This window comes from Hippocampus bargibanti, linkage group LG12 (assembly GCF_051943395.1).
Source record: "Hippocampus bargibanti isolate YZ-2025 linkage group LG12, ASM5194339v1, whole genome shotgun sequence".
NCBI lineage: Eukaryota > Metazoa > Chordata > Actinopteri > Syngnathiformes > Syngnathidae > Hippocampus > Hippocampus bargibanti.
This window is the reverse complement of record NC_142745.1, coordinates 8,582,265-8,608,322: the sequence shown is the minus strand read 5'-3', so window position 1 is coordinate 8,608,322 and position 26,058 is coordinate 8,582,265. Positions and strand designations below refer to the sequence as shown.

Genomic DNA, 26,058 nt, shown 5'->3' with positions numbered 1-26,058 from the left:
AAGTCCGCAGTTGTCCTTTTGCATTATTTTGACTAGTTTTTTTATCAGTTGCTCATTAAAGAGTGCACACAAAATGTAAAACAACCCCTAAAAAGTTTCTGTGTGTGCGTGCGTGCGTGTGTGTGTGTGTGTGTGTGTGTGTGCGTGTGTGTGTGTGTGTGTGTGTGTGTGTGTGTGTGTGTGTGTGTGTGTGTGTGTGTGTGTGTGTGTGTGTGTGTGTGTGTGTGTGTGTGTGTGTGTGTGTGTGTGTGTGTGTGAGACTGTTCACCATGATGCTTTGGCTAGTTAGCACGGCGCACTTATGGCTAACACCCAAAAACGACAACAAAAAATATTTATGACTGTTAAATAGTAAATGGTGCTTGAAGAACTGTTACATAAAAGCTAAACAGATGCTATTCAGCACTAGGACTCAATCACGGCTCCGGTGAGGTACTGTAAAATAGTATAATGCCATCTGATATTACTTAAACATATACTCTTCGTGCTCTTTTTGTTTGACAGTGTGTCGTGAGATTTTACACATTTAAAAAATATGTGCCGTTGCTGTATACAGATTGAAAAACATTGTCTTAAACTGCCACAAAATCCACAAAAATCATCTTGGACAATAGCAGTGTTATGTAAAAGTATAATGTAATTTCTTTGATAGCAAGTGTCATCTGCTATCCGATCATTATTGATCGTTGTTGATGAATAAACAGATGGCCGGGACACCCAACTGTTCCCTGCGACCCACTGCAATTATCCAGCACACAACAGGGAGGCTAGTCAGCGCAGCCCCTTTTCAAAACACAACCAGACAAGTCAATTCGCAGGAGAGTGCGAGCTTTGACACGCTGACCCTCTGTCTTTTCAATGGCTGCCATTGAGGTGTAAAACAGCAAACACCAACTCAATACGATTGTCTTTCAAATGTCAAGATAACAGCGCTTCACCTGACTGAAAATGACCCAAGGACTGGTAGTCTAATGTCAATAAAACACGCCCCAAAAAATAAAGGAGAGTGCTGCGGACACGCCGGAGCCTGTAAGAATGGGAGTGCGGCAAATGGTCGAAGGATTCTAATGCTTAGGGACAACCGGGCCTTTTTTATCATGGCCAATTTTATAGTAGATACAGATTTTTCCAATGTTAGCACTTATTTCCAGCTTGAGCTGTTGTTCAAGCGCTATATAAACCAAAATGTATGTATTGCATTTTTGTATTTTGGACAGCAACCCTCATTTCAAGCTCATATTACTCCAGACCCATATAACTTAGAAATGAACTCTTTTTTTTCTAATGAAAGAAAGTCTAAGGTTTCTTACACTGCATTGAATGTTTATATCATCCTAAAACTCAATATTCTGTAGGTCCTGGAATTTGAGTGAAAATGACAAAAACCCTGGCACTGGAGTGGACACTTATTTGCACATGTCTGGCAGTGAATGAGTTCATCTTAAAAACGGCATATGTCCAAAACAAAAACTCAATCCGATTTGGATGAATCACATAGGGCAATTCAATCAAAATAAAAATATAATATTATATTTAGATTTATTTCCCAACATGCAATCTACAGAAATAAACAAGAATATGAGATATGTGTCGACGTGGGTGCACACATATTTTAGTCCAACAACCCCGCTCCCCTTTCTACCCAGACACATTACTACTGTCAATGTCGAACTGGACGCTCATGCGCTTTGCAGTGGTCCAAATCCAATATGGGGGCATCTCATGGAGCTAAAAATGGCAGATAATCAGTACCACTCCACTCTGAACCCTGAGCCGCTTCGACTGAGTGGTATGGTTCGATTCACCTTTGGTGTTGTATAGAGTACGTCAGGATGGTAGGATGACTGTTTCCCATGACTCCCATGAGTATTCGAGAATCATGTGTGACATTTAAATAACAACCCCCACAAAAAAAGACCAACTCATTAAGTGAAAGTCTTTGGACAAAATAAAATCTGTGGGACATGTAAAACATCTGGAACGGCCGTCATACTAAACTCACTAATGAGAAACCTTCTGCCCTTTTCTCCCGCCAGCATTGCTACGTTAATTAGAATATAATGAAACAGAAGGAGACACTTTTAATCACTTCCACATGGTGGTGGTGGTGGTGGGGGGGGCAGTGAGGGAGGGGGGTCAAAAGAAAAAGTTTACACATGATGGAAAGTTTTATTATGAACAGTCAAGAGAGTATATTCACACCACAATATACAGGGGGCCCTTGGTTTTATGACCTCAAAATATCATGTGCAACAGCACTGTTGTGAACCGAAACCCACAATTCCAATACAATGTGTGAATCTGACCCCACACCAACCCCCCTCATGCCTGCAGTAAGGAGACATCGAGCAATGTTGACGCCAATGCAATGACAGGTCATGATATATCAAAAGTTTAAAAAAACGTCTGTAAAATCCCCACTAATGAACCATCTTGACAAAACAACAGTGAGGCCGTAATTAACAAACAGGGGCTGGAAAACAGCAGGAGGCACAAGCCGTCGATGCCGACGGCTGATTGTTCACCAACCCACGAGCGCTATTCAGGAGTGATGTCTCCATCTTGAATTACAAAGCTAACAATGGAGGTGCACGCTGGATGTCCCCGGTGGAGCACTAAGGGCCTTGGATCAAATTCTAGCCGTCCCTCTGCTGGCACGGCTCAGGCAGACTGCAGATTGAACCAAATATGAGGCAAATCTGTCCCCTTTGTTGAATTCTTCTCTTTTTGCAAAGCCTGTTATTTGTGCGGCAGATGTGTGATCATGTGAACATGGTCTCGTATCACAAAGAAAGTGGGTTTACCTACTACACACATCAAGCCAACAGGTTCTGAAGTATTCCTGTTCGCAAGGGGTGTCGACCACCGTACAGAGAAATCAAATGTCTTCAACTCACTGCAGTCCGACAGAAATCAGGCCTTAGATCAGTGGTTCTTAACCGGGGTTCGATCGAACCCTCGTGGTTCGGTGAGTCGGTCTCAGGGGTTCGGTGGATCCTCCGCCACAGAGGTCCACCCCTCAGTCTAGACCAGGGGTCGGGAACCTATGGCTCGCGAGCCATATATGGCTCTTTTGATGATTGCATATGGCTCGCCGATAAAACTAAAATATGTATTTACTTTTTCGTTTCGTCGTTTTTTTTCGCCGTTCATTTCCCGTTGGGGCTGCAGTTGGCGGAAAGCGCAATTTTGATTGGATGACACTGACCTAGAATGGCCGAAAGCGTCATGTTCACTGGATGATAGTGGCCGTCATGTTGAAACAGGTAAACGCCCCTTTAACTGAGCCCAACGAGTGCACTTCAGCGTGAATACACCGGTGTGTGTGCGGGGAATCGCATCGGGTGGGAGTGAGCTGGGGGGTGACGCAGCCTCCCTGGAAGTGTGACAGCGGGCGTCTGCGGAGGTCTTCAAGCCGGCTTTCGATCACCGAATGCGGGCGTGCACGGGGGAATCTCGGCCTGTTCCTTTTGAAATATTTTCAAAGTGTTTGAGCTCCAGCAAGACGGCGAGGAGAGAAAATGTTCTGATTCTAATTTGCAATGAAACAATACCATCGATGAAACAGTCGAATGTCAGTGACATTTTAACAAGCCCCATGTTAACGTTAGCATCGACATACTTCTGCGAGAAGTATATTGCAGATAGCAAGTGTGGAAGCTTATGAGCCGTGTGCAGGCTAGCTAGCAGTAACTTCGCCTCTGGACCGGCAAATTGAATTTCATTCCGATCGTTTTCCTGGAATTTTACCAAACACGAGGAACGGAAAACCATTCATGTTAACGGTGAGTACTGTCACAGTTATTTTAAATAATGAATTCTGATATTTTGTTGAAAAGTGTCCGCGCGTGCGCGCGCACACGAGCGTTTGTATGTGCGCGTGCGTGTGGCTCTCGCTGAAAAACATTTCTAAATATTTTACTTTTATGGCTCTCTTAGTCAAAAAGGTTCCCGACCCCTGGTCTAGACTGCAGTTAATAGGCACAGTCATTGGAAGAAGGGTTCGGTGAATGTGCATATGAAACTGGTGGGGTTTGGTGCCTCCAACGCGATTAAGAACCACTGCCTTTGATGAATAAGGGAGAGAGTCAAGCCAAACTAAGCACGACTTGACGTTTTATTTTGACCAAATTTGGGCCGTTGTGTCAAGATTCAAAGGGAGTCCTATTTTCTGACATTCTTAATAGAGGAAAACAAAATCCCGACGGGTGCTGTAGAGACTCCAATCGCTGACCTACGACGCACGTCATCCCAGCAAGGCAGGAAATAGCCAGCATTTCTGCAAGTCTTGAACAAAGAAACCAGTGTGAGAGTTGACCTTGGTCCCTCCCTCCAACACGGCTATTTCAAGAAGAGAGTGAAAGGACTAGCTTGGAAAGAGAAACATCAGGATTGCGTGAAATGGCACCCACAAAGTGTTTCAGGTCAGGTTGTAGAGGATGTGTTAAGATGGTTGGTTGTTGTACAATATCGCACACGTTTGAGAACGGTAGAAAATGACTCTGGAGGATGTTATACATGTATGGCGCTATATGTTTATCAACTAGCTAGCAAGCCAAGGCGCACAAATACATACTATTATAGCATCAAATTATATAATTATATCTTCATCTTCATAATAATAATAATAATAATAATAATAATAATAATAATAATAATAATAATAATAATAATCTTTTGTAACATTATCGTCATTGTAATAATACAATAATAATCATAATAATAATTTATTATATTATATTATATTATATTATATTATATTATATTATATTATATTATATTATAATTAAAATACTATATAACAATACTACTACTACTACTACTACTACTACTAATAATAATAATAATAATAATAATAATATAATAATATAATAATAATTATTATTATTATAAGCAGACGTATACTATAATACGACACGATAATATAATCTCTCTCTCTCTCTCTCATTTTCCGTAACGCTTATTCCTCATTAGGGTCGCGGGGGTTGCTGGAGCCTATCTCAGCTGTCTTTGGGCACGAGGCGGGGGACACCCTGAATTGGTTGCCAGCCAATCGCAGGGCACACAAAGACATACAACAGTCATTCTCACACTCACACCTAGGGACAATTTGGAGTGGTCAATCTGCCTGCCATGCATGTTTTTGGAGTGTGGGAGGAAACCGGAGGACCCGGAGAAAACCCACGCGGGTCCGGGGAGAACATGCAAACTCCACACAGGGAGGCCGGACCGGGACGCGAACCGGCGACCTCTGCACTGTGAAGCTAGCTGGTTGGTTACTCTCCACTACCGGGCCGCACGATAATATAATATAAAATATAATTTTGTAGTAGTAGTAGTACTACCATCTACTACTACTAATTATTATTATTATTATTATTATTATTATTATTATTATTATTATTATTATTATTATTAGTAGTAGTAGTACTAGTAGTAGTAGTAGTAGTAGTAGTAGTGGTGGTGGTAGTAGTAGTAGTGGTAGTAGAAGTAGTAGTAGTAGTAGTAGTAGTAGTAGTAGTAGAAGTCATAGTAGTAGTAGTATAACTATTATTATTGTTATTACATTATTAATTAAATACAGTATAATAATATACTATTATACTATACGATAATATAATATAAAATATAATTTTGTATATGGCATCTGACCACTACTTTGATTTTACAGTACCCAAGTACAGACAATACTTTCCTACTGACATATAACCGAGAAATATTACCAATATATCAGCCTACAACTCTTTGTATTTATAATTGATTTTTTTTTATTTGTTTGTTTTTTTTGTTTGTTTTTTACAATTTGGTGTGCCCATAAAGGAATATTATTCCCAACGATTCATCTGGTGAGTCGATACAGCCATGCTCCCTCATTTGTTGACATATTTCTACCAGAATACAAAGATAGAAGCAAAGGAAGAAAGCCAAAGTTAGCAGTGAGGAGAAACAGAAGCCTTTAAGCAACACAAGTGAAAAAAGGTTAAAAAAAACGTTTTGCAAATTGTATCATGGGGGCAGGGCAAGTTTATGATGGTCCGCCATGGCTGACCGACATCTGGCCGCACTGCACCGGTTAACATTGCACCTCAGCTCTGAAGGCTGTTACTTGATAGCAATGAACCGAGACATGTGAGGACAGACGTCTGAGTGGCGGTAAAGTGATCTCTTGATACTGCATGTCCGATCACTGATATTTAACAGCTGCACGCCCGTCGCTGCTTCAAAAGGGTCGGTTGATATCTTCTATAAACGCTGGAGAAATGTAGCATTTTTTTGTTTCATTTGTAGAATAATATTAACGTACATACACATGTTTTGGGATAATAATAAAACTGTAGTTTGACACCCGGTCAGCTGAGGCTGCGTGTTGCCACTTTATCAGGTGAGATCATGTCTAGACCACACGTCAGACGCAAGACCACCAGACCTTGGGAGAAGATATGAACTCCGTGGCAAGTTCTCAAAGGGCGCCATCCATGAAAGTGCAGAGCACTTGTAGACAGACAACAAAAAGCCAAAGTGCACTACAGACATGTCAATAGACCAAGACAGAAAGAAAGAAAAAAAGTGAAATATCTCCGAACCGTTACATCGTTATGTTACTTGTTTTTTTATGTGTATAATTACAGTGATACCTCATCTTACGAACTTAATTAGTTCCCAGAACGTGTGTGTAAAGTGAAAAGTTCGTCTGCCAAACATTTATTTCCCATAAGAAACCATTAAAAATGAGATCCATTCCCATGTCCTCAAAAAATATAAATTTCTACTAAATAAGCCTTAAAACTACACAAAATATACCTTATTTTATGTATACTAAATGTGTTATTGTATTGTAATTAATGAAATAAACTATACTATATAATAAAGTCGTTTTATTTACCTTTGTGATGGTCGCTGATGTAGTCGCCTCTTGATGATATCCGAGTGAAGTTGCCGTGCTTTCTCGGCGATAATACCCTCACTCACACAGTCCCCTGCTAGATGGTTTTCGTTAATCCAAATCAACCAAAGTTTTTCAAACTCTTCTATTGCCTGAGACCGTTGCTTAGACAACACAGAAACACCCTTAGCCACACGTAGCATTGACTTAGCATAATGGTACTGGGACGCTAAGTCACAGAAACGCACACCTCGTTCGTGTTTCTCGATGATCTCCTTCTTCTACTCGACCGTAATTTTCTTTTGTGTCCTCTTCGGCTTAACACTAGCCGGTGGTGGGGTCTTTTTTGGTCCCATAATAGCAAAAGTACTCCACTCGATAGCAAACCACATCTGCACTCAAAGGGGGTGTGGAAAACTAGTCCGCCAGCCACCCTGGTGCTGTTCGACCGTGTTCATCCGCCGAAAACTAGTCCGCCCGCTGTGTGGTTTGGTTGGTCCGCCGAAAAGTATTTCGTATGCCAAGATTAGTTCATGAGCTATAGCGTTCGTAAGCCGAGGTATCACTGTACATGTATTAAAAAAGGTTGACATGGTATTTCTATGTTATGGATCTACACCTGTTTGCGGGTGCATCAGGCTATAAATAGGCATTTGTTGTCTTGCAGTGGCTAAATTCAGCTGACTGGGTGATTTAATGGTTAAATATAGACAGTAGCATCTGTCAGTGATGGATATTTATAATTCATACCCACATCCCATGGAGGCAAATGTTGATGACATAATCACATGATCAAAATAAATAAAATGACAAGCTATTTGTGCAGAGGTCACGCAGGGAGCTTGGACGTCTACAAATTATGCTGTTATCACTGCGGCGATTGTATGCAGCTGCAACATTTGTGCTCAGAACCAGAATTGAAACCAGAGCTCCACTGTCTCTGAGTTGCCTGTCACGGCTGCCTGACGCCCCTCCAGACAGACGACCCCCCCCCCCCATACCCCTCGCCCCTCTTGACCAAAGTCCCCCCCCCCATATTGACCCTTGTTCACCTCTGACTCTCAGCGAATCAATGCCCTGAGTGAAGAAATCAGCTCGAGGCAGCTCCAGTGTCTCATTCCCCGCTGAGGTGAACCGTGGCGGCACAAGCACCGCTTTCAAAAGACACTCTGAACCTATAAAATATTGCTTTGCTTTTCTAATCTCGTTATGTTTGTCTTCTGAATCCGAGGCTATGCGGCATAAGAAGCAAAGTATGGCCACAATCTGGAATGTCATCCATCTAAAGAATAAAGCACTTTCTGCCTTGAACGTTGCCCTTACGCTGACTTCATTTTTACAAACACACTCAAGCCTAAGTGTTTTTCTTAAGCGTTTTACAAAACGCCGGCAGTCTGATGCCGTGAGATGGGCTCGTTCATGCTCCCCAGCCATAGAGGAAGAACGTAAATCTCCAGATTTATCCCCAAAGTGGACAAGCTTAAATAATAAATACTGTCAGGCTAAATATTAAGTGCACCTCTCAGGAGCTGTCATATGCGGATAAAAGCTTTGTGAATCTCTTTTCTAACACCCCCCCCCCCCCCACTACCACCCCCAACAATCACTTAGTGTAACTGAAGATGGCTGCGAACTTAAGAAAAACTGTTACTCCCCCACACCTCCAAAATGAGGAGTGGTTGAAACAGACAGAAACACTGTCTGGACTGAACTGTACCTATAGATCAGGGGTGCTAAAGTCATTTTTGGCCACAGGCCTAATTGTAGTGATAGTTTTCTCTTGGAGGGCCGTTATGAATTTGGGGAAGCCATTTGAATGTTTCATCTCCACCACATATTTCATTCATGTTGAGCGCACAATGAATGAATGAATGAATAACTAGTTTTCCACTTTGAATTCAAAAATAATGACTGTTATTGTGGTTTACAATTTAAAATTTTGTTTGGGACATGCATCATGGAATTTCCCAAGTATGATTTACTTTCGCGGGCCGAGTAGAATGAGGTGGCGGGCCAGATTTGGCCCCCGGGCCTTGACTTTGACACCTGTGATATAGATTTTGTGCAGGTCAAGCTGCACAGAATAGCCACTGGTATTTTTTGGCCTTTTATTTGTTAATTATTTAACTCATTTACTGTGCAAAAATGGGTTTGTTCCATATATAAGGTGCATCGGAATATAAGGCGCACCTTCAATGAATGAAAAAAGTTACCCAAATATAATATATACATAGATAAAAGTTTTCCAAATATAGGGCACTCCACATAATAAGGCACTACAGTAGAGGTTACTTCACATATAAGGCGTACTTGCGTATAAGGCGCAGGGTCATCTTTTGAAGAAAATCAAGACTTTTGAGTGCATCTTATACATGGGAAAATACAGTAGTAAAACCTCCCACATTCATCAGTGATGCCGTGAAAAAGTCACCTCGTATGGTTGTTGTGTTGGTCTTCCCATTAGAAAGCAGTGACAAGTGTTGCGCCGTGATGGGCGTGGACAGTGAGGTCATCCTTCCGCCTGGGGGGCCCTTCAAAGGTGAATCATAGGAATGATGCTGGCCGACGGCCGCGGGCCTTGTTAGCAAACTCCGCGGTGGCAATCCGATTCCTCTGAAAGACTCTCATATGCATTCCAGGCATCCACAACACCACCAGGGAACAAATGAGAAGATGGAGTACGGCGGTTATGATTTAAGATGACATTTGATATGCGCCCAACGTACCTCATACACATTCATATTGCGATCTTGTGGCAGTCATTCAGGCTTGTCAAAAGTTGTGGCTCGGGATCTGTAGGGTGGCCAACTTCAGGCCCTCAAGGGGTCTCATGAATGTTCTTCTTATGAATGCTTTCACTGCAAAGAAGCCTGAAGGTTTTTGTCCTAACACTGGCTTCAACTTGTAATGTCTCTGTTTTCGTATATCATACAAAGTTTTCTCATATGTGATTGGGAGATTATGTTATGGTTCATCATTGTGAAAAGCCTAGAATTTGTTTTTTCTTGCAGGGGGTGCCGATCAAGGGCTGCTCACACCTCTGGCCATGTTTTTTCCCTTCCACGACGGGGCAGCATTTCCCTTTTTTCCATGTTAGCGTTTTGTTTCACCTTCAGCTCTTGTTAAAGCACTACATAAACCATTATGTATGTACGTATTGCATTGTATTTTGCACAGCTGCCCTCATTTCAAGCTCATATAACTCCAGACCTATATAATTTAGGAATTAACTATTTTCTTTCTGATGAAAGAAGAGCATTACGGGTTTTTTATGGTGCATTGAATGTTTATGTTGTCCTAAAGCTCAATATTCTGTGGCTCCTGGAATTAGAGTGACAATGACACAAAACCCTGGCACTGGAGTGGACACAATTTTACACATCTGGCAGTGAATAAGTTAAAAACGGGATTACTTTTGAAGGGTGTATCGGTATCCTCCAAGGAAGACACACCAGGCATATAGAAATGCTTCAATTTATAATTTTCCATGGTCTTCAAAATATCTATAGTCTGACTCAGTTTCTGGGATCCTCACACAACCTGACTGATTTCAACCCAAAGTCCATAACCTCCCGCTGGGAAAGGTTTGCAAACTGATGGAGTTTTAAGCTACAGTAAAGTCTCGTTATATCGATATCGGATATATCGATAGTCCCGGTCATATCGATACTATTTCTATGCACGCACGGAGAAAATTACATGCAAACAGGGTCGGATATATCGATAGTCCCGGTTATATCGATATTTTTTCGGACTCCCTTGAATATCGATATAACGAGACTTTACTGTATTACACTTTATTTTCCCCCTAAGGTTTCCTTGGGATCTCCAGCACACGATGGAGGGTCAATAAGTGTCGAGGGAATTCAAAGTCTCAAGCACCCTCCCAAAAACAGCAACAAAAAAATGTTGGCCATGATATAAAGTCAGCCCTCAAGTGTTACCAGCTAACCATCTCCACATAGGCCTATAAAGTGGGCCCCATGAGTCTCGTTACAATGCTTCAATAAAATTAAAACGGCCAGCATATAACAAGAAGGTAGCTAACTTTGGCACTGGAAGGTGTCGAGGCAAAGTTCGGGTTTGGGTCAGTTGAGGTTCTGAAAGCACTCACGGATTTGAGAGCAGTTCCCCTGCTATGACTCGGCCGCCATTCTGTCTGAGGCTTCTGTAAAGATGTCACCGTAGCTTTTTTATTCTTACGCTCAGCTTCCCAAAAAGCGCTGGGCCGCATCTGCACGGCTGGACTCTCCACAGAGTCCAAAACTGTAACCGAGATTTGTTCTGGATGGTGACATAGTGATGTGGGAGGTCAGGAAATGTAGTGGAAAGTCAACAATACTTGATCTGTGTATGTTTTTTTTATTTTAATTATAGATATGTTTCAGTTTGTGCTATTTTTTTTCTTGATGTAACGTTTTAATTTCCACTTGAATGTGTATCAATCCATTAACTTCCTCCAACTACAACTACTTTTTCTGGGTTTACCTCATTGTCTCATCAATGAGGTCCGTGATGCATTGGTGAAAAGGATGCTTTGGTCTTCTCCTCTTTCATCTAGAACTGCTTCATACAACAAAGAGGGTGCAGAAAGTGCTTAAGAATGAATGACTCTCTGTCTTTGTGTAGTCATATTATTTAGTTATTTTTTCGTTCTTTTGATTAAAAGATGGCGCCGCAAGGGTGGCTGCCTTTCCAGAAGTTCCTGTATTTTTTTCTCCTTCTTTCTTTCCTGTCATCTTCCTCTTATAACTTTGCTGCAGTGAAATGTAAATTTCTCCACTGCCAGACTAATAAAGGTAAATCCAATGTAATCCAATGAGTTTATATTTTATTTTATGCTGTCTTTTAGGGTGGTTTATAGTTTGCATATTCTCCCGGGCCTGCGTGGGTTTCATCGGAGTATTCCGGTTTCTTTCCACCTTTCCAAAATGTTGCATGGCAGGCTGATTGAACATTCTAAACCACAGGTGTCAAAGTCAAGGCCCGCCACATCATTTTTTTCGGCCCGCGAAAGCAAATCTAACTTGTTAAATTCCATGATGATTGCTAAAATCGGAGCCAAAATTTCATATTTTTGGATGTCAACCACAATAAAAGTCATTATTCTTGACTTCAGATTTGAAAACGAGTTATTCATTAATTTGCTGTGTGCTCTATATGTAATATTTGAAGGGATTTCAACATTCTAATGGGTTCCACAAATTCATAACGGCCCTCGAGAGGAAACCATAACTACAATGTGGCCCGCGGCAAAAAATGACTTTGACACCCCTGTTCTAAACTGTCCCAAGCTGTGAGTGGGGATGGTTGGCCCTGCAATGGTCTGGGAGGCGATTTAGGGTGTCCCCATGTCGACAGCTTGGATAGGCTCGAGCAACCCCAACGACCCTTGTGAGGAAAAGCGGAACAGAAAATGGATGGATGGAATGCATGGATGGTTTCTTTTAGTCTGCTGATCAATGTTGCTGTCAGCATGTTTTCCCAGTAGGCCTAAGTGTTGAGGGTTTAGTTTCTCCTTATGTCTTTTAATCATTGTGTGATTGTTATTATTTTTCTTTCTTCTTTTTATGTTTTAAAATTATGCTGGAGTCTTTTGTTTTGCCTTCTTTGACCTCACCATGTTTGGGTTTCCCACATCAAAACCACGAAAATCCAAATCCATGCCATGACTCAACTATTTCCTCCTGTGATAACAAAACTAATTGCAACTATTAAAACAGCAAACTCAGTCATTCCTCATGTAACAGCTCCAAACTCAAAATACAGTATTGGCATTCTAACATTCACTCCCAGATGGCTGCAATTTGCTGTGCAAGGTGATGAGCTGACTACGGGAGGGCCATTAAGGCTGAAAGTGTCTGGCCTTGGGGCACTTCTATAAATGGACATGAGGAATTGTTTATGTCAGTGTTTTATCAACAACGAAAACAAAAACAAGCCCCAGATTTTCCTTTTGAAGTAATTCCTTAAAATCGAACTCACTAGCTTAGCATTCAGCGTCTCATGTGAATGGGCCGGAGCGTGGGGCTCACATAATTCAATTGTGTTATGGTGAGGGGGTGTCCGCCTCGATGTTACTTACCCTAAAAAGTTATGTAAATAAAGTATATTTTATGTTATACCAAGGCCAAAATCAAAATACCAAAATACTGCCAGCACTGTTTTTGATTGGGAGGAATGTTGGTGCCATCTCTGGACAGCTCTGAGGCGATTGTGCTTTTTTTGCGCCTGTAATGGGCAGCATCTTCACAATCCCGAGAAGAAATGAGCATCATCGCAAAGCGGCAATGCATGTGTGGAACTGTCGCGGCTTGGAATTGAAGCGGATTTACGTGGGACAAGAGATGTGAGGTCTCTTTTCGTCAATGGATGCTGCAGCCACGTATTTGCTTTAAACATTTAGCTTGCAGCAGACGTGCACATTTCACAATAACGTCCCCGATCCACTGGTGAAAAGGATGCTTTGATCCTCTCCTATTTTATCTATAACTGCTTCATACAACAAAGAGGGTGCAGAAAGTGCTTTAGATCGAATGACTGTCTGTGTCGTTTTTATTGTGTCACATTATTTGTTATTTTGTTTTGGTCTTTTCACTTGGCGCCGTGAGAGTGTAGCCTTTACAGCAGCTCCTGTATTTTGTTTTTCTACTTCTTCCTTTCCTTTCCTCTTATTTTCATCACTTTGCTGCTGTGAAATGTAAATGTCTCCGCTGTGAGACAAATGAAGGCAAACCAAATTTTTGGAAGTTACATTTTGGTCGTGTTTTTGCAAAGGTGATAGCTGATGAAATAAACCAAAGCTTATAGATGGTGAACCCACACAAAAATGAATTTTAAAAAGTGGAAATTTCTTCTAACCTATACTACATCTGATCCGGTTAAATGGACAAAATTATATATAGAGTCCTAACGAAATAGTTTGAATAATTGTGTAATTGTCAACCAGCCCTCTCCTGAAAACCTCATTATGTGGCCAATAAGTATGGCATCTCTAAATTAGACTAAAGACACCTTACGGCTCCATCCGACAAAGACAGGCGGCAGCCTTCCTGTGACATGGCCTCAGTAATGCTGTTATCAGGTTTCTGTTGACTGCAAAATTTGTCCGCCAGATAAAAGGAACAAAGAACACCGGGAGCTTTGAAGTGGCCAAATGGTGCCAAGTATGGTGAGAAGACTGTCTCCTGGTGACCAGTTGTTGCTGCGAGGCCACCAAAAGGTACAAAAGTCCTCCCTTGTAGAATCACACTACGGTCCTCCTCTGTGATCTTTTGTACTCTATGTAACTTTCCAGGAGCTGCCATTGAGTGAGTTTTGAGGGGATTGTATTCCAGACCCCTAAAACACAAACATTAGCATGCATTTCTTGAAACAAATAGTCGGTTTTAGGTTATGTTGAGTTCCCCTTCAAGGCAGATGAAGGCAAGAAAAATCCAGAAGTTCAATTTGTTTTGTCGCCACATTCAAATCATTTGTATCTCAAGTCATCTTTTCCTATTGAAATGAATGAAAATGCCCTTAATGCGTTCTGAAAGTGATTTGACGCCTTGCTACACGGCAGCAATATATATATTTTTTTATCCCATTACTGGTCCCAACCGTGTGTTCTATGGACTGCTACTGCATAATATTAAAATATCATGTAGCGGTCAAACTTGGGGTATGCTGAAAATTACAATCAATTGATTTTACTCTGTCCATCGATACTTATTCTCTCCTGCATATCTCATTGTGGTAGAAGATAAAACGGAGCCTATACTGACTTAATTTGGGTACAGTAATGACTGTTCGCCGACATATCATAGGGCGCTATTGCACATTCACACCTATGGAGAATTTTGTAATGCTAACATTCATGACTTTGGTAATATGAGAAGTATTCATTGAAAACCCATACAAACCCACACAAGTGGTCAGATTCAAACACAGAGCCCGGCGATTGACAAGTTAGATTTGCTAATCCCTACACTATCCTGTCTGTGACTACCTCATATAAGAGGAGTCCAACGGTGTTTTTTTTTTGGGGTGTGTGTTTTTTTTTTTTTACTAAGTAATAAGACACTAACTTGAATACCAGATGGGCCAATGTGCACTGCATTGTGTGGCCAAATTTTTATTGATTTCATTGTGTTCCTGTTAAAATTTGTCGGCCTACACCAAGACAGGGGTAGCCGTTAAATCCACTTTGTCATAACATTTACCTATCAGCCAGGTTACCACCTCCCACTGACGCTCCACTGTCTGCCCTTATCGCAGTTCCCCAGAAATTATGTGGTCATGAGTGACGCGCTACAACCACAATGACATCAAAACAATGAAAAAAGTAGAGGAAGTGAAAAAAAAGTGAAGTGGAAATTACATCAAACTGCATGAGTTTCCCCATTTTTTTCTTCCGCTAGCCAATCAAGACGTAACTGTTATGACCTAGTCGCCACATTGCGGCTTTAGCAACACATCTGGTTTGAGTGTGAAAATCAGCCATTAATAAAGACTTTTTAGGGAGGTTATCGGGGGCATTTGGCTTGATAATGATCCATGCACCTCCAGGTGGGACTGCAGCATGTGACATCACTCCGTCTGCATGCTTGAGCAGATTACCAATCCTAAGAGGTGCAAAGAGATCTGTATCAGCGGTGGCTTTCAGGGATTCGGGTTTCAGACGTGCCAGAGCGCCGGGAGACACACCGCCACACTGCATTGGATGATATGTCACAAGTGGAAAATGGGTTGCCAGATTGTAAAATTGGGGGGATATATAGAGTAAATTGGGGAATAACTACTTTTCAAATCTGAAGTCAAGAATAATGACTGTTGTGGTTTACATACGAGAATTTGAAATGTTGATTCAGACTTTAGCAAGTATTATGACACTTGACATGCTTGATTTGCTTTTGCGGGCCGAATAAAATGATGTGATGTGCCAGATTTGGCCCCCGGGCCTTGACTTTGACACCTGTGGTTTACGATGATTGGCATCAATCATACATTTGGATGAGAGTTTAGTAAAAATGTTGTTTTTGTTCTTTTGAGTGACGCACTCCCTAGTATTGAGTTTTTGAAGGACTACATTGATCATGGATTGCTGCCCCCTTTGAGGCCTTTCCATTTGAAATGCTTAAATTGTGGATACGTTTTATGACCAACAGGCTGCTTCGCATCCTGAGGTAGATTTGGGGGAACTTCCAGTCTTTCATGAAACATGAATTTAGTTATCTGGTGATGTTTTTTGCAACCTACTATGTCATCTTTTAAGTCTGACTATGTGAGGACTCACAGAGAGAAGAATGAAATGTCATAATCACCCTCGGAAGTTCTCTCCATGCACACGGCACCGTACTGTACCAACTGGAAATCTCCCCACACACATACGAGCCTGGACAGGAACATAAGAGTCATTCATTGGGTAATATGTGAGCAAGAAAAATGAAAGAAAATGTAACCGGCGGCTGTTGGAAACTTGTGTTGTTTAACCTCATGCCAGTCTGGGCCAGAAGGAATAATCTCTCATAATACGTACTTGGACACTGAAGCACGATGTTGATCTCGTTCTAGTATGACAAAAAAAAGACATCTGCTCGCAAATACATACAGTAGATGAGAATGCAAAACATGATAGAAAGAAATTTGACTTAAAAAAAACTGAAAAGCTAACCCCCATCCAGACATTTGGCGCACCAAATTACAAGGCAGTTTATTCAGAAAATGAAAGGAATTTAAGTGTCACTTGTTGTCGGAAATATACAATTAAAAGTACAAGATACATGACCGCTGTATAACGATTGCATCATCCTGTATCCAAGACAATGTCAAGATATAAACCCCATCGAGTTTTCATTTTACCGGCAGTGTTGAAAACATTGAAAAGTACAAAACTCCAAAATGCCAGCATAAGGTAGCCTTTAAATTAATAATAAATGTCTCTTCTAGGGGCCAGATCCACAGGCAAACTCAACCTCAAATTATGTAACACATGTTTAGACGGAATTGTTTATTCAGATATGCACATGAAATTGCCTCAAACTCTCAGAGGGAGTTTGTTGAATGCCTGTCTGATAGCATATGAAAGATGATCAGAATCAGAATCATCTTTATTGCCAAGTATGTAGAACACACAAGGAATGCAACCTACTATGTCATCTTTTAAGTCTGACTATAAATGTTTATCAAGTGATTCATAACAGAGGAATATATTCAACATGGACATGTTGAATTTCCAAAATCATATTTCACAAACAAGCATACAAGAAAGGGAATATTGTTGAGCAAAGCAGGAAATGCCGCCTGAGTTATCACCATTTCCTGCACGTGGCATCAAGATCGACACCTCAAGGGACCCAAAGCAAAACTTTCAGTTTTCTTTGTGTAGCACGCCCTCTGCTGGACAAATGGTACAGTGAGATCCAAAACAAACAATTATGCTTTTGAAATTACTATGAGGATCCAGGTCTGTGGTGCAATGCAGCGAACCCTTTGTCAAATGCAAATATGCCTGCTTCCCCACCGTGCCAACAACTCCAATTTAGCATTCTGTGCATTTGAGAGTTAGTGCAGGTCTGCTTACCTTCTTGAATTGATCTCGTGTTTCTGTCTTCTTGCATCCACAATGAAAATGAATGGCGATTGCGCTAAACCAAAAGTGGAGATAACAGGTAGCAAAATTGACTTTTTTGTTTAATTTCACACTTTATGAATGGACAGAAACCCCCAACTATACATAGTTTGTAAATACAAACAATTAAAGAGCACTCTTTCCATAATATATCCTCGTTAGGTCATATCTGGAGTATTGAAACACATATCGAATAGCAAAATCATTTGTAGCTGTTCCAAAATTCACATGATGAGCCAGAAACAAAACAAATAAAAAAATAGTGTCACACATTACAACCAAAACCACATCTGACATGTTCATTCAAAAGGAGGGGAAACACACCAAAAAAAAAATCCTCACACGTCTCCATGGTAACAAATAACAATGAACTGATTGTCATCAGCGGCAAACAACAGTCTCAGTCAGGTAAAGGTCACAAAATAAAGACACTCAAGTGGCAAAAGGACTCATCAATGAATTTAAGATACAAATAAAATAAATTTGGGAGAATGTTGCTGCTCACCTGCTTGACCATAACTGAGAAGGTAATTTGATTACCTTTGTCAAGGGTGAAAGTGCAAGTTGCATTGCTTTGATGACTGTTCAGTTCTATTCGGGTGTTGGTGAAGGTTCGCGAATCCATGTAAACGTTCGGCAAAAAGTGTTTGTGTGTCTTTTCTTGTCACACGAAAATGTAGAACATGTCTGGCGATAGTTTGGCGAACTTTTGTGAGTTTTTATGAACCCTGAGAAGAACGCTACTATTTAAACACTCTCCAATGTTGGCCGCTCATTGGGACAAGACTTGAGAGCTTTGAAAGGCCCTTAAAATGTAATGTATTATTATTATTAAGGCCCGAGGGCCAAAACTGGCCCAGTGCCATTTGCGGCCAATAGCAAATGTGGCTTCATGTGTCTTACGAAAGAAATCTGTTTGTAAATTTTTGGCTAATCGAAATTACATATTTTTCTTTCACTTTTTACAGATGATTTTTTTTTAAAACAAGGAATCCCTTCTTTGTGAGAATTAAAAAATGGAATTTCTATTTGTTGTCACTATTTTCCATGGTGGTGGGGTAGATCTGTATATGTCATATGATGAGGTGTGTGTGCATGTGTGCGCGCGTGTGTGTGTGCGCGCGTTTGTGTTAATCATGGCCCATCATGAAAATGAGTTAGACACCAACCTAGTGTACATGTTTTGGGGAATATGGGATGCAATTGGAATTTTTCGGTGTATAAGGCACACCCAAAAGCCTTGATTTTCTTCAAGAGATGACCTTGCGCCTTATACGCAGGTGCGTCTTATATGTGAAGTAATATTGAGCAACAACAGGTCTCGCAACAACTGTCAGCAGCCACGACTCCATTTCCCCCGGTAGAAGAAGTACTTTAGCGCCTTATAATGTGGTGTGCCTTATATATGGAAAACTTTTATGTATTTATATATTATATTTGGAATTTTTTTTTCATTCATCGAAGGTGCACCTTATAGTCCGTTGCGCCTTATATAGTATATGGAAAATGTTTGAAAATACACCATTCATTGGGGGGTCCGCCTTATACGCCGGTGCGCCTTATACACCGGAAAATACGGTATGTTAGAGAAGATGAGGTCTTCCCATAAATCTCACTTTTTTTGTTTTTGCCTTACCCACTTTTAGGTCCAGGATTTCTGATAAACTTACAGGAGCACCAGGGTCTCCCCCACCCCTCCAAAAAAAATAAAAACAACAACAAAAATAGCACTTCTTGGGGGAACTGATTTTCGGCCATTTCAAGCAGTCTGCTTTGCAGATACTACAGCTATTATTATCCTATAAAATAGCCCACATGGGTGGGTCATCAATGCTACAGCAGTTTAGGCACAAAAAAAATCAACATAGAGTACTCGTCCTTGTCACAGGTTACCTCACCATTGTCCCATAGGATGTCTGTCTATGTGTGTGTGTTTAAGAAGACCCATCGCTCCAGTGTGTGGTCCATTCCTTTTTATGAACGCCAGATTTCTGGCTTGATGTCTGGAACTGTGGCCGCTCCTGGCGAGGGATCTTCACGGCATGGTACTGAGGCAGTTTTTCTTTGAGATGGGACCGTTGGAAGAAACCACACTGGGGACACATTCAGGTAACGGGAAGAAATACGCACAATTAACAGACTCAAAAAGTTTACCTGTTATTTCAAAGGGCGGCTGTTAGAGGAACTTGGTTTTCCCACGCCATTTAAAAATCTCCATTCCCAAGGAGCAATACTGACCAACAGTCGAGGTGGACTTTGGTTTTTTTTTTCGTTTTTTTTAGCAGACGTGAAGATTGTGGAGTATGATACTGTACGACATTATTATTATTATTATTATTATTATTATTATTATTATTATTATTATTATTAAGGCAACAGTGATAGATGTTTTGTCAATTCATTTTTGTCCTCTGTCTTGTGTTACCATGATGGCAAGAAATCTGACCGCTGCACCAAAGTGGAGAATGCGGACTAAAATAATGCAGTGACGAGAACTAACTGTGTACTGTCATTATTTTGAAAAATTATAAACTCCATATTTTACATATTTTTACTCCATAGAGTAATTTTGGAGGAGTTCATGTTTCACGCCACACTGTACACATCAGTACGAATGACACAACAAAAAAAAAAAAAAAAAAAAAAATGAGACTGTGGGCAGTGAACACAGTTCAAGCAACCATATTAAACACAAATGGCAATGGAAGAGAACATGAGAAGTCCTTTATCCAAGAAGAGACTGGACAGCATTAAAATGGAATACAGTAATTGTTATTCCACACACTAACGCATCAACATGCTCCGAGGGAACACTCCAGGCAACTGTTGATTGTGTTACACACCCACACAAAGACATGTGGAAGTAAGGTAATAATTTGTATGTTTGTTTGTGTGTGTGTGTGTGTGTGGCAAGCCAAGCAGGTGTGTGGGACGAGAGCTCACAGTCCAGTGCGACACACAACATGGCAAGCGTCTCAAAAGCTGAAGCTGGATGTGTGGTGTTCACAGGATGAAAAGGAAAAAAATTAAAATAAAATAAAAAAATACAAGTAAATACATTTAGTCTTTACATATTTTTCAATAGTATTCAAATATGAATTCAAATGCAGATCCATGTATTCAATATTGGATTAACTGATTTAAAATGTATGACCATGTTATTCATTTTATACTTATACTGTACAAAACGATGAATTGGCAAATGTGTAGGGTTGAAATAATAACAGTGATATTATGAAATTTTGGGGTGTCCTTTTTTGAATTTTCATTTTTCCACACCTGAAGAATGATACATATATTTTTCAATATTAAAAATGACTATTCAATTCACATGTGGAGCTTTATATATATACAGTAAAGTCTTGTTATATCGATATTCTCGGGAGTCGGAAAAAATATCGATATATCCGATCCTGCGGCATGTAAATTTTCTCCTTGCGTTCATAGAAATAGTATCGTATTAAGCATAGATATAACCGATATCGATATAACGAGACTTTACTATATATATATATATATATATATATATATATATATATATATATATATATATATATATATATATATATATATATATATATATACAAATTAATTAAATGTAGCAAAGCATTAGCTGAAAAAAAAATTATATAAACTTTGTGATTTTTTATTTTTATTGGAATTTGAGACTGCTCCAAAAGGAGAAAGTTAAACTTTCATTTAATTGCACCTGTGGAAGTGGTAAATTTGCTGTTTAAAAAAAATACCAATACCCTTTCACAGCGATTACTACAATTTACAAGTTTATTTTTATTTATATTATTATTATTTAGATTATTTATTTTATTTATTTACAGTTTATCAAGTTATCAGGTTACAGGGTGCATAAAAGGGTTCATATTTAATGAACAAATGTAATAATTATGAAGTAAATAGGACATTGAAGATCATTGTTTACCGATAGATGTTGCAAAAAATAGGATCATAATTTGAATTTGGCCCCATGTATTCAATTTCCATTCAATCATGATTAAAAAGGAGCATCGAGAGCTGTTTGGAATACTTATCTTACCACAAAGTAAAGAACATATGATTTTAGTGGTGAGAATGTTTGATACATCACTTCTGGTCTTTATTGACGTCATCCTTGTGAACACCACCCCGCCGTAAATGCCAGCCGACGTGAGCTAAAAGCAACTGTGTGGCGGCCATCTTTACCGCTTTAAGGGTGACGGCTGGAGGGGAGAAAACGGGCCCGACTGAAATGTATTCTCATTACAGTTCCGAGGCCTGCTTCTCCACCTCCGAGGGCTGGACGCCCAAATGGGCGCGGTAATACTCTGTGTCATAGTGTGGGCGCCTCTCGCTGCGCTTGAAGAAGCCACACTGAGGTTCGAAAGAAGGAAGGTGAAAGAGAACAAGGAAGAAGTTCAGCAGTGAAAAGAAGACAAACTATTATGTTTCCACCAACCTCTCAACCAAAATGTTTTGTAACTTAATAAAACCATCAAATGATCTTCAGCGCGCCCTTCACCGCTGCTAACTTCATAACGTGGAATAACCGATGGCTTTGAATAGCTACAGTATGTGGGACGTATGTGATGATGTCATTACCCGCCATAGTATGCAGACCAGCAGGGTTAGCAGAAGGATGCCTGCCAGGACGGCAATAAGGATGATCCACCAGGGGATTGAATATTGATCCACTAGACCGGGCTCAGGATAGATCATCACTGGAACCTACACAACATAAAGACCAACTCGGATTGGACATTTCATCAGAAGTGATATCCAGAAAAGGGCCAGCAACATTGAAATGGGACACCTTGTGGGGTGATTTATTCTTTTGTGTGCTTAAATTTACATCACATTATGTCACTGTAATGCAGGACCTGCAAGGCCTACAAATATGGAATCACAGACTAATGTGAATTATATTTTGTCCATGAATTCTTATTAAATAATTTTAAATTGTCTTTCAGCTTTCTTTCATTACTTCTCCCCTTGTTGCGCATCTTCCAGATGTGTGTTTTCGTATTTAAGCATTTAACCAAGGGTCAGAAATCTACCTGGAAGCCTTCACAATCAGTTCAACAGGCCCTGTCGCATCGAATGTGTCGATCAAACTGTTGCTTTAACCAATCAGATTTCGAAATGGCCACCCAAAAGGGGTACCAAGGCCTTCTTGAAGGCGCTGGTCAACGTTTTCATAAACTATGATTAGCTCGTGAAAACTGCTCTGAACACAAACCACTAGTGACAAGAGCAGACTGGCCAGTGCTAGCATGGCCAGTATGCTATGCATGTAGAGTAGACGTTACCTGTGCTGCAGCATCCCTGAGGAGCAGATGTTTACTGGTGGACTTGACCGTGATTTCTGCTCTGACCAGCAGCTCCAGAGCGCTAACGGATGAGAACTCCTGCAAACACATGGCAGAAGGAGGCACTCGTATTTTGAAAGTGCTGATTGATACGAGTTCTCGGCTGCCAAAACATTCCCGTCATTTGTACCTCGATAAAAGTGCTGTTCCACAGCCTGCCATGTATCTTGAATACTCCTTGTCCGGAGAAGCTATGGAGAGGGCACTGCAAGAGCAAGCAACGTGCTGACCCTAGGAGACAATCCTGTCACAGCCCCCCCAAAAAAACAATTAAAAAAAGAATCAATAATCGCATAGAACCCTACAAACACTTAAAAGCCACGCAACAAGGAGTAAAATAATTAAGGTAACCCAATCTGTTCTAAATCCAGCATCCAGTATTTTTGGAAAACAGTCCACCATTTTTGAAATTGTGTGTGCTGTGATGATTTCAAAGTATTGTTCATTTTACCAGTTTGAGTGACTTGCGCCTCTCGGAAGCAGCTACAGCTGGAGTGGTTCGTTTCACGCTGCCGCTGCTCGTTTCTTGGCCTTCGAGATCCAGGTGGGAGCGGCGAACTCGCACAACCTGGTGACGAGCCGAGCATACAGACAATACGAACACAAAAGCTTTCATGACACGACTATACCTTTAAACAGGAGTTTAAATGGCTCGGTGCAGAAGTCAATTTGAATGAAGTTTGCCAAATAATTATATATTAAAATTAAATAAATCAATAAATAAACATGCACCACATGATAATTTTAAGTCTCAAAGAAGCCAATCACACACGCGATGGGAAAAATAAAAATACAATAAAAAAATCACAGAAAAAAAAACAATTTTGTAGCAGTAGTGAATTTCCAATAAAGGTTATCTAATCTCATAATCTCATATCATATTATATCATATCATGTCATATCATATCATATCATATCATATCATATCATGTAGTCTAATCTATTCTACTGGATATCTAATATAATATAATATAATATAATATAATATAATATAATATAATATAATATAATATAATATATCAGTAATCTAATCTACTGTATCAGTAATCTATTCTAATATACCAGTAATCTAATCTAATCTAATATATCAGTAATCTAATCTACTGTATCGGTAATCTATTCTAATATACCGGTAATCTAATCTAATCTATCAGTAATATAATATAATCTACTGACAATTTTTTATCTAATGTTAATCGAATCGAATCTAAACTATTCTAATCTACCCTAATCTAATTTAATCTAATCTAGTCTAATCTAATCTAATATAATACAATATAATATACCGGTAATCTAATCTAATATAATCTAAACTATTCTAATCTACCGGTAATCTAATCTAATTGATCTAATCTAATCTAATCTAGCACGCTCACTTTTGGGGTGCTCCATTTTACATGAAACATGAATTAAAAGAGTTTCTCTCTTATCACACTCACCGTTTGATTGACAGGCTTCACAGGGGAGGGACTATGCAGATTTAAAGGGTTCATCGCTTCCGCCCGAGTGCAATGGGATGTCGAATGGCCACCGAAGTTCATGCTGGCTGGGTACAGGAGCCACTTGCCATTGGCTAGCTCATAAGGCCACATAATGTTGAGGAAAGCAGAACCAATATTTTTCAGAGGTTGTCCGGGATTGGCCACCTGGTGTGTATATGTGGGAGGGGTTTGGGGGTGGAATGGCGACATGTTATCTCAACACCAACACCATAGAACTATTCTGTAAATTTTAACTAACTTTTCAAAATTGATGTTTTTGAAATTGCAATTTTAACCTCCAATCAAACTGCCAATCAAAAATGTGCATGAGGTTTCACCCATAGAAAAAAAAATAAGGGTCGTATGCTGTATGCATGATACATAAACATTTGCTTCTTTTGTGCAACCATTTTCTTTCAATCACACCATGTGGTTCAATAGCAGGAATGCAGCTTTCACATCATATACAGATGATTGAAATTCATTTACAGTGATCTCTCGCTATTTCGCAGTTTCAGTGCATCACATATTTCTGTCAGGGGAAAAAATGTTCAGGATTAAATAAAAATGCGGAATGACTCAGAGGTTTTGTAAACTTGTAGCGTTCTCAGCGCTAACATCATCCAATGACAGCACAATATCCCATGGTTTACAGCCATGTGGATTGGCTGTGAAATTTATCAACCCCGCCCCCTCTGTGTTATTCTTATATAACTCCACTTCGCGGATTTTTGTCTATCGCGGGTGGTCCTCGTCCCCATTTACCGCGATAAACGAGGAATTACGTTACATCGGATTTCAGGCGGAAGTGATCTTAAAATATGAACTTGCTTAAAGTGTGAATAAATACCAATGTTGCTCACCACAAATTCAAAGTCCACCGGGCTGCCGACATCATCCAGAGTGCTCATGGCACTCTCACCCTTAACAGCACCGCTAAAGAACAGCTGGTGAGGACGAGCCAGACTGCAGTAACATAGCAGGAAAAACAGTTGGCACACACACAAACACGCATTAGCGGAACCGAAACATTTTATTGGGTTTACTTCAACAAATAAAAATGCTATATTATTTTTCCATAGTTACCTGTTGCCATTCTACCCACAATATTATCCTTATAAAAACAGTTGATTGTTTGCTCCATATCATCTCGTGAAACTGAAATGGTCTGCCAAAGCATTGTGACCGAAGTGGAAAGAAAAATGTCACCTACCCACTGACAGACAGGGGGAGGTCGATGACAACTTTTACCATTGCCGTGATGGGTGCCAGGTCGGGCTGCTCGCTGATGCTGTGGACGAATCATGAATACATATGAAAGGCGCTTATCAATTAAATGTATTATTATTTATTATTATGAAATAATTATCGGCGACAGCGTCACGTTTCGCCCTTTTGAAAATGTATCAAGAGTATAAAAAAGGTACTTACGTAGTCAACTGGAGTTCGGCAGTCAACTCGGTGGTTTCGATGGTGATATTGTTGCTCAAGTTAATGGTGAATTTTAACTGAAAAACAATTTGAAAGGATGGGTTCTTGTGAGGTAACACATGATTAATACATATTTATTCTATATTAGGAGTTTGTGTGGTTACAATAATATTGTCCTGTTTTAATCTCTATTATTATTATTATTATTATTATTATTATTATTATTATTATTATTAGTAGTAGTAGTAGTAGTAGTAGTAGTAGTAGTAGTAGTAGTAGTAGTACATAGTA

At 40.0% G+C, this 26,058-nt stretch overlaps 1 protein-coding gene across 4 annotated transcripts in view; it reads right to left on the bottom strand.

Annotated features, from left to right (window-relative positions):
• Window positions 1–17,539: 17,539 nt before the first annotated feature.
• The window catches only part of itga7 (integrin, alpha 7), a 30,280-nt gene continuing 21,761 nt past the window's right edge, over window positions 17,540–26,058 (bottom strand). For 3 of the 4 annotated variants that reach the window (XM_089010548.1, XM_089010549.1, XM_089010550.1), the window contains 9 exons: window positions 25,768–25,844; window positions 25,550–25,627; window positions 25,200–25,302; window positions 24,295–24,501; window positions 23,307–23,423; window positions 22,986–23,099; window positions 22,796–22,894; window positions 22,089–22,214; window positions 17,540–19,588 (listed from right to left, as the gene is read on the bottom strand). In XM_089010548.1, the coding sequence (XP_088866674.1) occupies window positions 19,430–19,588; window positions 22,089–22,214; window positions 22,796–22,894; window positions 22,986–23,099; window positions 23,307–23,423; window positions 24,295–24,501; window positions 25,200–25,302; window positions 25,550–25,627; window positions 25,768–25,844 (1,080 nt within the window). In that variant the 3' untranslated portion in view covers window positions 17,540–19,429. Of the gene's footprint in view, window positions 19,589–21,692; window positions 21,861–22,088; window positions 22,215–22,795; window positions 22,895–22,985; window positions 23,100–23,306; window positions 23,424–24,294; window positions 24,502–25,199; window positions 25,303–25,549; window positions 25,628–25,767; window positions 25,845–26,058 lie in introns of all 4 variants that reach the window. The other variant, XR_016116666.1, reaches the window with a different exon arrangement.